The sequence below is a fragment of the Lissotriton vulgaris genome, chromosome 1_1, assembly GCF_964263255.1.
Source record: "Lissotriton vulgaris chromosome 1_1, aLisVul1.2, whole genome shotgun sequence".
Classification (NCBI taxonomy): Eukaryota; Metazoa; Chordata; class Amphibia; order Caudata; family Salamandridae; genus Lissotriton; species Lissotriton vulgaris.
The window spans coordinates 838021621-838037576 of NC_141685.1; the positions used below are offsets into that span (position 1 = coordinate 838021621).

The 15956-nt window shown below is 44.4% G+C and overlaps 1 protein-coding gene across 1 annotated transcript in view; it reads right to left on the minus strand.

The window, feature by feature from the left end:
* The window catches only part of LOC147747989 (guanylyl cyclase C-like), a 679125-nt gene that overhangs the window by 116318 nt on the left and 546851 nt on the right, over positions 1–15956 (minus strand). The window contains exon 21 of the mRNA XM_086957579.1: positions 15237–15383. Coding sequence (XP_086813705.1) covers positions 15237–15383 — 147 coding nt within the window. The remainder of the gene's footprint in view (positions 1–15236; positions 15384–15956) is intronic.

The window sequence follows — 15956 nt, forward strand, 5'->3', positions numbered from 1 at the left end:
AACACATATTTTAACATCATCTGTCCTGGTTCAATTATTAGTATACAAGGCACTTTGGTACGTACTTAATCATTATTCACACATGATGGGAAAGCTACATATCATCCTGAGGTTTATCTTCCTGAGAGGTTTGCTCCCTCTGTGAGCCCACTGTTGTTTGTGCCAGTAAGTGTGTACCAAAGGGTTACCATATATCTAGTGGTCTGGATAGTGGGGGTTGCAATTTTGCATAAAGTTCACTATTGGTATTGCAATAGGACATACTGAACTTCCATCCCTGTAATGTTGGCGGGCGTTTACTCCCCTATTTCAATGCTACTTTGTGTTTTGCCAGCAATAACGCTAGTGAACTGAAGCGCCAAGAGGACTTAGGAATGTCTTGAAGGAATCCTAGTAATGATTGCAGGGGTGAAGGAGAAATGTTCATGTCTATCATGCAAGATAGTTCATTGAACACCCTTGCCCAAAATTGGGCCACCTTGTTACATGTCCATGTCATGTGTGCAAAGACTGCCATCGGGCTTTTGCATCTGGGGCAAGTGTGTGGGCATGCGTGGTCCATTTGGTGCACTTTAGCAGGGGTGAAGTAAGCCCTATGTAAGAACTTATAATGCAGTATTTTATGCTCATTATTAAAGGAGACTTTACATGTTTGTTTGCAACAATATCACCACTGGTTGTCAGTGAGGGGTTATCCCAAGTCCTGCTCCCATGCCCGTCTCGTCTTCTAATCCTTAGTTGGGAGCATTGCAATGGCAGCTCTGTACAGTCTGGACATCAGATGTTCCTCACCGCTGTCTTTGATGAGCAGTGTCAAAGGAAATTCTATGTTTTGTTCACAGTGGGCCGGGGTCAGTGGGAAGACTTCCGACTTGGACCAATTAATATGAAGACCCGATGGGGTGATGTACCGTGTGATCTCTTGAAGCATGGGCCCTAGGTTTTCGTCTGGCTGCCTCACATAGAGAATAATGTTGTCTGCAAATAGTGTTATTAAAAGAGGGCCCGTCTTAAACTGTATGCCTCTATGGGAGTGGTTAACTTGGAGATGGCGAACAAGTGGGTCCATGGCTATTACAAATAACAGCAGTGAGAGCAGGCAACCTTGACGGGTTCCCCTCGATAATGTGAATGAGTTAGTTAGTGAACCATTCAGTCTCACACATGCAACCGGTCATGTGTTTAAAAGGGACACCACCGATATGAACGTGGCGGAAGCCCCAACCTGATAAGTGTTGCACGAAGGAAGAGCCATTTCAGCAAATCGAAAGCCTTTTCCGCGTCCAGTAGGACTGCCGCTGCTGGGAGTGTGGGGGAGATCCTGTGATAGGTAGCAAAAAGTCTACGCAAATTTAATGCAGTTGATCAATGCAGGATAAAACCTGCCTGTGCTAGAGATATCATTTGATCGGCTATCAGAGCTAATCTGGTAGCTAACATTTTGGCCAAGATTTTATCATCAAAATTTAACAATGACAGCGACCTATATGAACTGCAGGTCTTTGCCTGATTTGGGGAGAAGCGTGACAACTGCTTCAGGCAGTGTTGGTGGATGTTCACCAGAGTCTATGGCTTCCTGATAAACATCAATTAAGTATGGGGCTAGTGTTTTCTTAAATGCCTCATAAAAACTGCCCGTGAAGCCATCAAGGCCGGGTGCCTTTGAGCCATCCATGGCCTCTATTGCTTGGACAACATCATCCACTGTGAAGGGTTCAGCTAAAAACTCCCTTTGTGTATCTTCCAGCCAGACCAGTGCAACTTCATCCAAATAACAGTTGCTGGCCGTTCTATCTGGAGAGACTTTAGTGGTGTTTAGGTCTTTATATTATGCTAATACCCTCTCTTTGATGCCTGTGCAGTCAGAGATGAGCTCGCCATCATCGCCAAGCAAGCCTGAGATGTATGTTTGCCCTGTGCTAGGCGGTATGAGTCTAGCATGCGCCCCGGGCGTTCGCCCTCCCCGTATCGCCTCACAACAGCATATTTCCACAAGATATGGGATTCTTGTTCTGCCGCTTCCTGAAACTTAGTTAGTATTGCAGCCCGGTGTCTCAGATCCACAGTGGTCCAAGGCTTCGCCTGTATGGTGTTGATCGCCGCAAGCTGGGCCTCTATCTGTGCCAGTGTTCATCTTAAATCCCTAAGTATCCGTGCGCCTTTGGAAATGCAAACCCCTCGTATGTATGTATGCTTCCCATAGCATGGCCTTAGTTGTCACCGATTCTATATTTAGCTTAAAGTACTCTTCTATCACCAAGGTTAGTTCGGCCTCAAAAACTTGGTCTCAGATGGCCATCTCCGGGAATCGCCATTGTCTCGTCCTCTCTCCAGCCTCAGGGACCTTCAGGCTAGCAACCACTGCTGCATGATCTAACAAAGTATGTGGTAGGTGAGTTATCTCATGCAGCCACATAACTACGCTGGGAGTAAAAAGCCAATAGTCCAGGAGAGTACATATATTGTGAGCGGCTGAATAATACGTGTATGCTGCTTTCTCTAAATAGAAGTGTTGCCATGCATCTGTTAACAGATATGCCTCCCTCAAAGTGATTAATGCACGCCTGGCCTTGGGTTTCTCATTTGGAGTTGTGGCTGTACTGTCTCGGTGTGTGTCTAATAAGATGTTTAAGTCGCCACCCAAGCATACTTGTTCCCCTCCTATCCTATCCATGTGAGAGTGAAGTTCAGCGAAAAAATGTGGATCACCCACATTAGGGGCATAGACATTATCCAGTAATATAGTATTCCGCTTTAGCCACCCTTTCACCAACAGGTATCTACCTGCCTGATCAACGTATATCCCTACTGCCCTAAATGGCTGTTGCCTATGAACTAAAATTGCCTCTCCTCTTCCGTATGCACTAAGGTCTGCAAAATATCGATTTGATCCCCAAATGGCTGCAAAGCTGGGGGGCACTTGAGGTGGTAAATGCATCTCCTGAAGAAATGCTATATCTATCTGGTGGCGCTGTAAATAATGCAATACCTGTTTACATTTATAAGTATCATTAAGCCCACCTACATTCCAGGACATTAGTTTAATACTGTTTGTGCGATGAACTCTACCCACCATAATTATCAGTTAAGTCCAATCTACACTGTGGACCAACAGTGAAATTGTACAATTCTAAAATACTTCTGCAACTATAACATGACTTCGGCAAGTTGATAGTGAACTCCAGTGAGTGCAGGAGGTCTGCTGTAGTCTGGAGGTGAGAGAAGACTGCCTGGGTGAGGTTGCATTCAACAGCCATTTGTTGAGATAGGGAAAGACTGGTACCTCTGATTACCGCAGATGAGCTGCAACCACAGCCATCACCTTGGTGAACACCCGTGGGGTGCTGGTAAGGCCGAAAGGGAGCACGGCGAAATGAAAGTGCTCATGGTGCACTGTGAACTGCAGGTGAAGTCTGTGGGCAGACAGGATAGGGATAGGGAAATATGCGTCCTGCAAGTGCAACACTACAATCCAGTCTCCCGGGTCCAGGGCAGAGACGACTTGAGCGAGCATGAGCATTTTGAATTAATCCTTTTTGAGGCAGAAATTGAGAGTGGGCAGGTCTAGGATATGACAAAGGCCTCCCTTTATATTGCCCACAAAAAAGTAGTGGAAAAATCACAACCTACTTCTGGCATAGGCATCCCCACTATGGCTCCCTTGGCCAAGAGAACCGCCACTTCCTGGCGGAGTAAGAATAGATAGACCTTCGACAGCCTGTCACAAATGGGTGGCATGAGTGGAGGGGTGTTTACGAAGAGCAGTGGGGAGCCCCTTCAGAAAATCTGGAGAGCCCATCGGTATGATGTTATCGACTTCCAGTGGTACAGGTGATGGTGTATTCTTCCTGCCACTCATTGCCCATGATGTCTGGAGGGCACACTGAAAAGGTTTGGAGGCTGCAGCTGACCAGACCTCTGTCTGCCTGAACCACAGGGTCTAGGAGTGTTGCGCCATTGTCCATGTAGAGGCTGGGAAACTAGTATGCCGTGGTGGTTGGGTAGGAAAAGATTCATCTGGAATACACTTCCGTGTCCACGAAAGGATGAAGGGCGGACTGGGGAGGGGTGCATGGATAGGCTCGAAGACCTGGCATAGCTAGCTATCCTTGAAGCGCTACAGCGTTGAGTCCGCTTTGTCTCTGAATAGACGGTGTCCATCAAAGGGCATGTCCATAAGCGAGGCTTGGACATCCCCTGAAAGCAAGGCTTGGTACTGTAAGTTCACCGACAAGAAACGGCTCTGCCTAGTGAATTGGTCTTGTCCAGCCCACATCTGAGTGAGAACTTGGCTGCATCTCTCCCGTCTGACATAGCTTGGGAGAGTATGGCTGGGGTCACACCCGGGACCATGGGTAGCACCTGAGCAACCAAATCCTACAGTGCATGGGAGTAACGGTCCAAAAGACACATGGCGTTCACGGAATACAGTGCAAGGCTGGTGGAATAAGACATCTTCTTGCCTAAGGTGTCCAGCCTCTTGCATTCCCTATCCGGTGGGGTGATAAGGAATGCGCCAGAGTTTACACACGAAGTGGATGCTTGGACTACCAAACTGTACAAGTTATGTTGTTATGAGGAAATTGGGGTCCCCAGGGGTTGGGCAATGGTGGCGGGCAATTGTACTGTTCACAGGAACCCCTCTGCAGGGCTTGGCCAGGTCCCAAGCAGGACGTCCGTAAGTGCTTCACTAAATAGGAGAAGCAGTTCTCAGGGGGTCACTCCCGGCTGAAGCACCTCTGTCAAGACATTAGAGGGCAGGCTATGGTCAAGGTCCTTGACCGCCCTTCTCAGCACCATAGCAAAAGAAGGTCCCTCCTCTATAGCCACGGTTAGGTGGAGAGACCAGGTCAGTATCTCACACCAGTCCATGTTGGGATATAGGGACTGATATTTCTCAGGCTCTAGTGGCCCCTCCCAATCTTCTCCACATCCTAGCATGTAGGAAAAGAGGTCAAGGTCTGGGGCGGAGGGCAACGCTCCAGTTGGCTCCAGAGTCAGCATCGGGTGATGTCCCTTTGGTTCTGTGTCGGAGTCACGGATGAGATTGGGGATGGTGCAACTGGAGGGCAACTGTGCTGCCGGGAGCATTGGCATAGGTACCTACGTCCATGAAGGTCGAGGTGGTATGACTAGAGCTGGTCTGGATCCATCCGTGAATCCAAGGGGCCAGACTGGGGCAGACCTGCCTGCAGGCAAACAATGGGGGCCCCTACGAACCCGCGAGGCCCAAGGTGCGTCTGCAGGATGCATTGCCTACATATGAGGTGCCTGGCTTCATAAAATTTGTGGAGTTAGGCGGGGGGGGGTTGCTCCGGCTACTGGAAACTAGGGGAGGCACAGCGCCACCCAGGCGCAAATGCGGAGTCAAGCCTTGAATGACGCTCCCTTGTCTCGTCAGATGACTTCGACAGACAAGGTGAAGTTGATGACCTCTTTGACTTCTTACTCTTTTTCTTCTTGTGGGACTTACCCGAAGGCCAGGATGACTTCGACTGCAATGAAGATGGACAGCTCTGCGACCGATCCCGGGACCTTCCTCTCAACTGGGATAGAGAACATTGTGGTGTAGCACATGGAGCACCAAGGAGCTTGATGGACCACTTCTTCAAGGCCTTGGGGTGCATGGTGCAGCAGTTTACGCAGATCTTCGCATTATGGTCGTGCTCAAAGCACTAGAGGCAAACAAGATTCGGATCCATCACTGACATCTGTCTGTGACAGACACCACATGGCTTGGAGCTAGTTTTCCTAGTGGACATCCCAAACACACCAATAGAAACATCTTAAAAAACCTCGACAAAATGTCAAAAAAGGTCATTTATAAAATTACTGGGGGTAGCTTTCGCCGGATCTGCACTGATTGGCACTGAAAAAAAAGAACTGACATCAGCGTGCTGGAGGGGCACCAATATAGGTACCACATGCGTCACTTCTAGCGTGGATGACCAAATGATGACACCTACCAGCAGGCAGCAGTACTGCCTGGAGATAATTCTAAGGTAAGGAATCTGCAGCTAGATGTCTCTATCAGATAATATATTGTAACCACCCTTAGATAAGTATTCAATAAGTTCGAATTGCTCTTAGGTTGAAGTGCAACTGAGACTGAGTGCAATGTAGCATACACAGCATTCAACTGTCCTTACAAAGGCTGAGGTATAAAGAGCTTTAGAGAAAAGGCTTTTATAAGACAGGAAGGGAATAACACAGGATATATCGAGGATACGGGCTGATATACCACAGGTTATAACAACATTACACAGGTTGGGACAAATATTCAATTAGATAAAACAACCTTGAACAGGTACTGTTGAGATAAACAGAGGTCTAAAATTCTGCCATAGGGTGAAACTAAGAACGCAAAATAGGGTGTTTCAGGTGTCACCATGGTAAATGTCCCGAACGATTAGATCTAAAACTCTACCAATGGGTAATTATTAATATTAAATGGCAAATAGGACAAGAAGATTACTAGTGTTACCCGCAGCTTCAATAAGCGCTCTGACATGACATGTTCACCCATTTACAAAAACCCCAACTAAATACTGCACTGCAGTCTAAACCATTCTTACCACGAACATGTAGGATGTATTGGGAGCCACGAACCGCATGAAGGGTAACATAGGATGTCGACTGGAGGAAGCTTGTGAAGCAATTCGTATCCCCATGTTGTTTCTCCCAAGTGGTGTGCACAGCTAGTGAAACCTTGAGATTTAACCAATCTGGCTGTTCTCAATTACTAATTAACATGCTGCAGCTGTGATTTTTCAATAAGGATTGCTTTAAAAAGTACAGTTGTTATGCAATGTCACTTCTTTTGAGGACATTATTGAACCAGACCTCACCAAACATAAGGGTCCATACTACATTGAGGGCACATAAAGAGGAGACGGCGAAATAGCTGGTTTTTTTATGTCATTAATGGGTTCACTTCCAATCCTGAGTGGAAGTAAGTTGCAAGTAGTAGTTGCAGCACATGCGAAAGAGCAATTCTGAGTGGAGGAGTGGAGGAGTTTCTGAACATGCATTCTTCACTGTTTAAAGCCTTCCTGCTTTGAAGTTTTCTTCAGACACTGAAGATGGATTGAAGAGTAGCGAGGTAGAGATGGTTAGTGAGATAATTGGTTCATAGGCAATGCAGCAGAGAAGGAAGGTAATCCTAGAATTTAATGATAGCCAATGGAGTAGTCTCAAAATGGAGGAAAATCGTTTGAATTGTTTTAGAAGAGGTAATCATCTGCCTACAGAATTAAAGTTGGATTTGAGTCAGGCCAGAAAAGATTCTAGTGCCTCCGCAAGGACAGAATGCCAAAATTCAGCTTGGAGATTACCAAGGAATGCACTGCCATCTATAGTTGCTCTTAAGAGAGTTTTGCTTTTTTGCAAGACTGGAGGCGGTAACTCAGAGCTTTAGAATTGTTACTGATGTGTGGAATCAATGACAAGGAAGAATCAGGGGAGAAACATATTGGCTGTTTTTTCTGAGAGTAGGCGACAGACTCCAGAAGAGTGAGATCCAGCTTGCACTTCTGTCCCGGGAAAATAAGAAGAACTCCTACTTGTCAGCATCAAGTAAGACGTTTTCTGCTATTCTTTTTTGGAGTGTGTTTAAGCATAAGCACATCATAGATACTTCAGTAACTGATGGTGTTTTAAGGTATATTTGAGTGTAAATGGACACTCCTGTAATATGGAGTTTATATAGTGTGGCTACTCTCCCTTGAGGGTCTCAAGGCGCTGGGGGGAGGTGGGGGGATGGGGGATTGCTGCGGATCCGTCTGGATATGGAGGTTCAGTTGAAGAGCCAGGTTCCTGAATTGGGTCAATGACAGGGATTGCCTGAGGTGGAGGGGCAGGGTGTTCCAGGTCTTGGCGGTGAGGACGGAGGAGGATCTTCCACTGATTCAGGTCTGGTGGATCCGTGGGACAGAAGCCAGGGCAAGTTGGGCAGAGCAAGGTTGTCTGGCCGGTATGTGGAATGCGAGGCGGTGGTTCAAATATTCTGATCCTGCGTCGTGGAGAGCTTTACATGCATGTGTGGGGAGTTTGAAGGTGATTCTATTGTTGATAGGGAGCCAGTGGTGTCATCGGAGGTGTTGTGTTATGTGGCTGCGGCGGGGTTTGTCACAGACCAGTCTTCCTGAGGCGTTTTGGACATTCTGTAGTTTCCTGATCTATTTCTGGGTGACACCAGCATGCAGTGCGTTGCTGTAGTCAAGTCTGCTGGTGATGAGTGCATGGGTCACCATCTTTCTGGATTCTGTGGGGGGTCCGTCTGATTGTCATGCTACATACAGATTTCTTGTGAAGTGTAGCTGTCACTTCTGCCATGACCCCTAAGTGCTAACAGATACAAAGTATCCAACAGAAACAATAGCAATGAATCTACAGAAATAGAGAGTAAAATGGTATGCCTTTAGAGGCATCTAAATGAGGGATAGACATCAGGGAACTTGAACTATAGAAGTGGTAGGTTTTCGAGCTGTAAGTTACAAAAAATTGGAGGTACCCCTGTTACATATGACAAGGTGGGGGAACTTGAGAACTCAAAGAGAAACACCCTGTCTTGGTTGTTTTAGGTACGATATCCTACCGTATGGACACAGAAAATAGAATACTTTAGAAGTCTATAGACCTGTAGACTCCCAAAATCAAATAGAAACTAGAGCAGGGCAGTGTTAAGTAGACAAGTAGACAAGTAGACAGAATCCACAAGAGTCGTACAATTATCAGTGATAGCCTGAATAAATATCAGGTGTTGATATTATTCCTCGGTGGCCCCTCCGTGCACCTAGAACATACGTGCATCCTTACAGAAGCCTGAGCGAGAATAATTCCGCTGAAGACAATAAATTAGTCTGCCGGATGAAAAGAATTGACATATTCATCCTATATTTTGAACAGATATCAAATTGTTGTGAACGTCCTGAGGAAGGTGTGAAGATTATTTTAAGCACCGAAACGCTGCGTCGACTGTGTTCACTTGCTTGTACATGATTGTTTTTATGAACTGTCCACCTTTGGGTGGCCTATAGTGGTTTTTAATCATTCCTTTAGATTGTAACCCGTTCGGGAGGTAATAAATTTTATTGTTTATATTCTGATATATTTTCTCACTTGGTGTTATTATCTGATTTTATTCATTCTGTCTACTTGTCTACTTGTCTACTTAACACTGCCCTGCTCTAGTTTCTATTTGATTTTGGGAGTCTACAGGTCTATAGACTTCTAAAGTATTCTATTTTCTGTGTCCATACGGTAGGATATCGTACCTAAAACAACCAAGACAGGGTGTTTCTCTTTAGGTTTTCGAGCTGAGCAGGCAGAATAGAAAACACTGGCCCCCTCCATGTAAGTCCTTTAATTTGGAAATTACCAGACTGGAGCCCAGTTGTCTTTAGCCCAGCGAGGCCTTGCAGTGGGCACTGTGAAAGGTTCTTGCCAGCCCTTTTGGTATATTCACATTTGTCAGACCAACTGTCCTTGTAAAAATAACCTTCTGTAAGGAGGTTTATTAAACGTTTGACACTTTCCTTCAAAGCCATTTGTTAAGCCCCGGTGCAACCTTAACCTAGTCTTAACATTCCTTATGTGTATGCCCTTTGAGCCTATTCAAAACTGCTCATTGGGTCTTCTAACTTTGAAGACTGTCTTCCTCATTGCGTTTATATCAGTCTGTCACATGAGTGATTTGCAGAAACTTTCGGTGCAACTGCACTACAACACCTTCTTTCCAGACGAACTGGTGCTGCGGACTCAGGCGTTCTTACAAAAATTGTGAATACCTTACATGTTGGCCGATAGATAACTCTACCAGCATTCTTTGCCCCCCCCCCCCCTTTGAAAGAAAGGAGAGGCTCCATTGGTGGGACCCAAAAAGGGATTTAAATTTTAACAATGATCGTACCAATGTGAAATTAGCAGTCAGCTTTTCTGGGGGTTTTCTGTGGCCCACAGTAGTGAAGGTTGTGCAGAAAAAGACCCTGTTAAGGTGGATAGTTCTCTGCATCACGATCTGCTATGCACTGGCATAGAAGCATGCCCTGGAATGTTTGAGAGTCCCTTCCACCAGAGCCAAGGCCACTATCACTGTGTTGGTGCAAGAGTGTCTGTCCTAGATATCTGCCAAGCTGAAACGTGGATGTCGTTGCATACATTAAAAAAACACTACTGCTTTGACAAGCAAGTCCAATGGGAAAGACTCTTCACCCTCTTAGTTCTGCAAGATTTTTTAGTTTGAGTCCACTACACAGGTCCTCCAACTTTGTAAGTAATGCTTTGATAGCTATTCCAAGGGGAGGAACCTGTGGTTAGAAGTATCCATCTGACGTACAAGTTACTTACCTTTTTAACGCTCCTTCTGGTGGATACTCTATCTAACCGCAGATTAGTTGCTGCTCTCCCACCTCCCTGTTCAGCAGAGGGGTCTCTTTTTAATATCTAAAAAGGTCCCAAGCTTGTGCTCACCGCACTGTTACCAACAATTGTTCAGGCTCCGTATGTCAGAGCAGGGCAAGGAAAGGAAATCAGAAACTGATATCAGCATGCGGGGGTGGTGCATATACGCGACTCCATTCCATCACTTTCAGGGCAGTTGTAGTTTGTGCAGAGGAGCACGATGCCACCTTCAACACATGGGACCACTGCTAGAAAATTATTCGGCCCCAGTCTAGCACCTGGGGATATTCCAAGGTGAAAAATCTGCAGTTAAATTATCCACCGGAAAGACTTACTCAAGGTAATTAAACTTGCTCATCTAGTTCATGCATTGCAGAGTGGACTTTACAAAAAAATATGATGCAATTTTAAACCTTTTTTGGGACCTGGAACAAAAGTGACTACAAGACTGAGGGGATACAGTCATTACATTTGAGATGTATTAAAGCATTTAGGGCCTGTTGTAGTATTCCTTTTCAGAAACCAAGGATGTGCAAGTTGCACACCCACCACTCTGCATATGAGAATGTACCTATGAACTGGCCGTGAGCATTACAGAGAGCAAATTCACAGGGGTTCAAAAAACAACCTGCATAATGAATATTGATTAGTAAGATCGCAAGTTGCTACCCCGTAAAAGGCAGCAAATGCAGGGATGGTGGTCTGCAAGGGAAAGGAGATCATCCTACTCGCTTTTGGTCTCCTAAACAGGAAACTTTTTTTTTTAAGCAACTTGTATCCATAATAAAGAAAAGCTGCTGCTTTAAAAAAAAATTCTAATTTTGGAACACATCGTAGGGCCTAGGCATTTGTCCCCTGGATCAGTGCCTGCTCCCACCGAGGCTTCTCAACAAAATTCCCAAAGGTGAAGATGCCCCTGGTGGCAGCTTCCCTTTGCATATCAGTCCCACCTTTATGTTGTTGGTAATTTCTCAATGGTTTGCAACCGCATTTATGGCAGCAAAATAGTGATACATTCCATTATAATTCCAGATCGGAGGAAATGCCTCTTTCATGTCCCTTTCTTCTTCCCTTTTCTATTTGTGATTCGGAATTGGTTGCAAAACCCTTTTAAGAGTTTGGGAAAATAGTCCTGACTTGTGAAAGGGTTTTTGTGCAGTTAAAACATTTTTGCAGTCGCAAAGCCTGTTTTTCGCACTGCGTATGCTTTTTGATAGCCAAGAAGGTTTGTAAATGAGTTCTGCGGTGCTGAGGTTTGATGGCTTAGTAAAACAGTAAAGCGCTGTTGGGATAGCCAGTTCCTGGCAGCACTAATAGTTTCTTGGTCTTGAAGGGAAAAGATTACAAAGCTAAATATCTTTTTTACTAACTGACGATGAAGAACCTGACTTTAATTCCACTGAAAATGTGGGGTTCTATGGTCAGTTGTGCATCCATGATATTACCCAGATTACCCAAGTTTTTAACCGCAATGAATGGAGTGGTAGAGACTCCTAGGGCCAGATGTACAAAATAGCGTGTTTGTGATTTCCTAATAGTGAATTTTAGCAATTCGCTATTAGGAAATCGCAAACTGCGGTGTACAAAGTGTGTATGACACTGTTAGCCATTCGCAGTGGGTCACAAATGGATCTGCCTCATCAATATTCATTAAGCAGGTCGCAATTGGCGACCCATTGTAAATGGCTACAGTCACAGGGATAGTGGCCTGCTAGGGTCAGCAGAACACCATGTCTGTAATTGCTTTTTAAATAAAGCAATATTTTTTTTTCGCAATGCAGCCCGTTTTCCTTAAAGGAATACGGGAATGCGTTTCAAAACTAAAAATTAAAAGCTACATTTCCATTTTTTATGAGTAGGCAGTGGTCCATAGGACCACTGCTTGCTCTTAAATAATTTTGGTCCCTTGGGGACCCTTTCCCGTTTGCCAATTGGTTACCACCAACTTGAAGTTGATGGTAACTGCAAATGTTTTGGGACAGCATTCCCGGTCGCAAAACATTCATACATACCAGTGCTATTCGGTATTAGGAAGTGATGCCCTAAACACACCCCTTCCTAATACCGAATGGCAAAAGCAAAATGGGATTTAGTAACAAGTTACTGAGTCATATTTTACCTTCCGTACATGGCAAAATGTTGTTTGCGACTGGTTAATTGCTTCGTAGATCTAGCCCCCAGTTGTCATGGCCTAGGTAACAATAGTTCACAGGGTTTTTGGTGCTCCTACCATCGTTATCTCTGTTTACGATGGGTTTACATTCTTAATATTTAAAGCTCATTTACTCATCAATGACTAGTAGGTCTCATCTTTATGCATCATTCTCTAAAAGAAGGACTAATGTTAAAGTGGAGCCAAGTTTCATAAACGTAATTATAATATTTGATCACAAAGGAGAAAATGTGCGTCATATGTGTGATCAAATGTACATTGAACAAAAATTGAATGAGGCGCAAGATAGGACACGGGATCGCTAAGGAAAAAGAATCAAAGCCATAACAACCTTGGGACAGCGGAGAGCGTCTTGCACCATGGCAACGCGCTCCACAACCTATAGGCAAGCTTCTTCTACACCAAAGTGAAGTGCGACCAATCAAAACGCAGATAGGTAAAGACAAGTCTAAAAACAGCCAATGATCGGAACTTCTGTCCCATCCAGGAAACTGACGAACCCGGCACCGGAGGAACGCCGCGAAACAAAGAAACGCCATCGCAAAACCGCCGGAGATAATAACAACACGCGGCAGGAAGAAAAAAACTACAAGGTACGACATGTCCACGATACAGTAATGTAAAATCTACCTAGCACAACGCTTGGGGGGAACCCTCCAGTACTTGCCACACCATATATAACGATTGAGTAACTATGTAGCGACCCATATGACTGGGCCAACAAACCAGCCCAATATGAACATTCTGCCAACAATGCGATATCGACCCGATTTTCTAAATAACACGGCGCCCTAAAAGAAAAATAATCACCCTGTCCCTCCTCGTCTCCACTCTCCAGCACATTCCAGATTAACCCTGGTAAAGACTTCTAAACGTGGGCCACTCCCAGAAAGAAAAAAAACCCACGACGCTGGGCGCAGTGATCGAAGTAATGTAAAGACACAAAGAAAAGAGAACAAGAGAAACCATCGTTCTACCATAAGGGTACGTGACCCTCCCGGTCCTTTTAATTCCATCTTTCAAACAATTGTATATAAGACTCCTGACCCCACAACTAAAACATGCCCCTTACAACCCCACAGGTGTAGCATGATGTCCTACAAAACACAACTATGAGCCCTGATGAAGACCTTTGCAAAATTATTTCCAGTCATCTTACAGAAGGTCGAAACGCGTAGGCTTACCATCCAGGCCAGGAGAACCAGATGCCTTATGACCTAACACACTAATAGGACATATAGTGAGAGATGCATCTCACACCACGGCCAAAAAAAGCTTAAAAGACTTCTCCGACCTCATACAGGACTACATTTATTGTTTCTTTGTGGATAATAATTATACCTCAAAGACAGTTAATCTATTGAGATAAAGTAGGACTGATCTTTCTTCAGCTAACTTGGCAAAGCAACAAATTTGAAATACTTTTTGTGTGCTTTAGGAGCAACAACACTAAGATCAGAGTTTTCTTTATTATTGTGATATGTTGAGTATTGTTTAAATGTTGTGTAATGAAATGTCATAATGAATCTATTTAATTTTTGTTATATGTTGAATGTGTTCTATCATAGGAGATGACCTAAACAAATGTGCTAACACCCAATTGTGCAATATCGAAAAACTTTTTTGAAGAAAACGCAAAATATTTAAATTGCTGACAATGTCAATAAAATAGGACATTGGGAAAAATCAAGTGTATAATTCATGGTGTCAGAGGCAATTGCTTTTTGTCACAAAATAGGACACGGGCCATGGAATAAGGGGCTAATTGATAGGATTGCTGGATAAATACATGTGTTCTTCTGGATAGAAAAATATGACCCAGCCCAGCACGAGCACTAGTCGTTGGAGAACGACAAACAGTGAGACACCAGGACCGTAAAACCCCCAGGATTTTTCTGATCATGGATTCCATGCATGAGGCAGGAAAGGTCCATCAGGACTTCGTCAAGAAATGCATGCCATCCTATAAATGGCTGTAGTCGGTTAACAACAATTGTCTCCAGAATCCCAGTTGGGTATAGTAAAGTAGGTACTGAGCTGCAGTTTGTTAAAGGAGTAGGGTCTGATACAAAATCAAAGTTGTTTTGTTTTCAGCGAGTAAGGGACCATACCAATAGTTAAAGAGAAATGTAAGCAATTTCCAAGGGTGCCTGCAATAGCAGATCTTTGAAAATACCTTCTGCTCATACAGAACTGGGTGACCCCAGAGAGTTGAATGTTCTTAATAATGTATTTTAGTGGCTTAGAGGAACTTAATGATATACAAATAGTAGGTGTTAGAGTGATATACGATTAGGGTCTGTGCTCGGACTACAGAAGCCCTAGGTGCCTGACAGAGGAGCTCTGTTCTGAGAGAGACCACATGGTACTGAGATAAACTGAGTAACTGAAAAGCCATGTGATCTAAACAAATTCAGAACCTCCTACAGAAGTCCACCTACTCCCAGACTTACAATATTGACGCATTCTTGGATTTCTTTATGCCGATAAAAAAGCAATACACTTGCTGGCAGCATCGTACCTTACAACTTATGTGGCAAGTGTCTTGCTACACTATTTCAATGTATGCCTCATATAGAATCTTTTGATGTGATTTTACCCAAAAAGCGCACTGACATGTATTGATAGGTGAGACAATACGAGGTGGCTCTTTTCCACATACCCCGGCAGCAGCATGAAGTTCAGGCGGTCGGCGCGGTCCCTCTCCGCCTTGAACAGCTCTGTCCGCTCCTCCACCAGGTGCTCCAGGTTCCTGGAGTAGAGCTGCAGTCGTCTTATCAGGGTGTCCATGTAGCTCTCATTGGTCTGACTGTGTAGAGAGGGACATATAAAACCATGGCCTGGGTGTAAAAACCACAAAGGAAAGCAGCGCTCATTGATAGGTCACTGACAGTCATCTGTAAAAGGTGATGTAAAACACAATGGAGGATGCCTTGTTGGCAGACTCTATGAAGATGCATGAATAACTGAGTTGCAAACATGTGGTTGATTAAATGTTATGAAAGGCCAAACTGATGAAGATATTCTAAGGCACAGCAATGATGTATGCACAGCTCAGCAGTCCAGCAGCATGGTTTAGCCAAGATAATTGTACCTCAGAGGAAGCATTTGGCATACAAGCGGTAAACCTATCACTCCCAGATATACTAACCTACACACCCCTAGTTGTGGTTGTGAACTTGTGCATGTGTTAAACAATATGAGAGACAGAGAGGAATTCCGGTCCAGCAGGTTCCCTCCATGTAAATGTGTATCAAACTTTTGGGGCCTGATTCACAAAGGTAAACATACACTTTTTTGTTAACGATTGTTTGCTATTCACAAAGGTATTTTACTAGTAGTATCTTTTTAAATTTTTACTTAAAAAGATATGGCAGTCCTC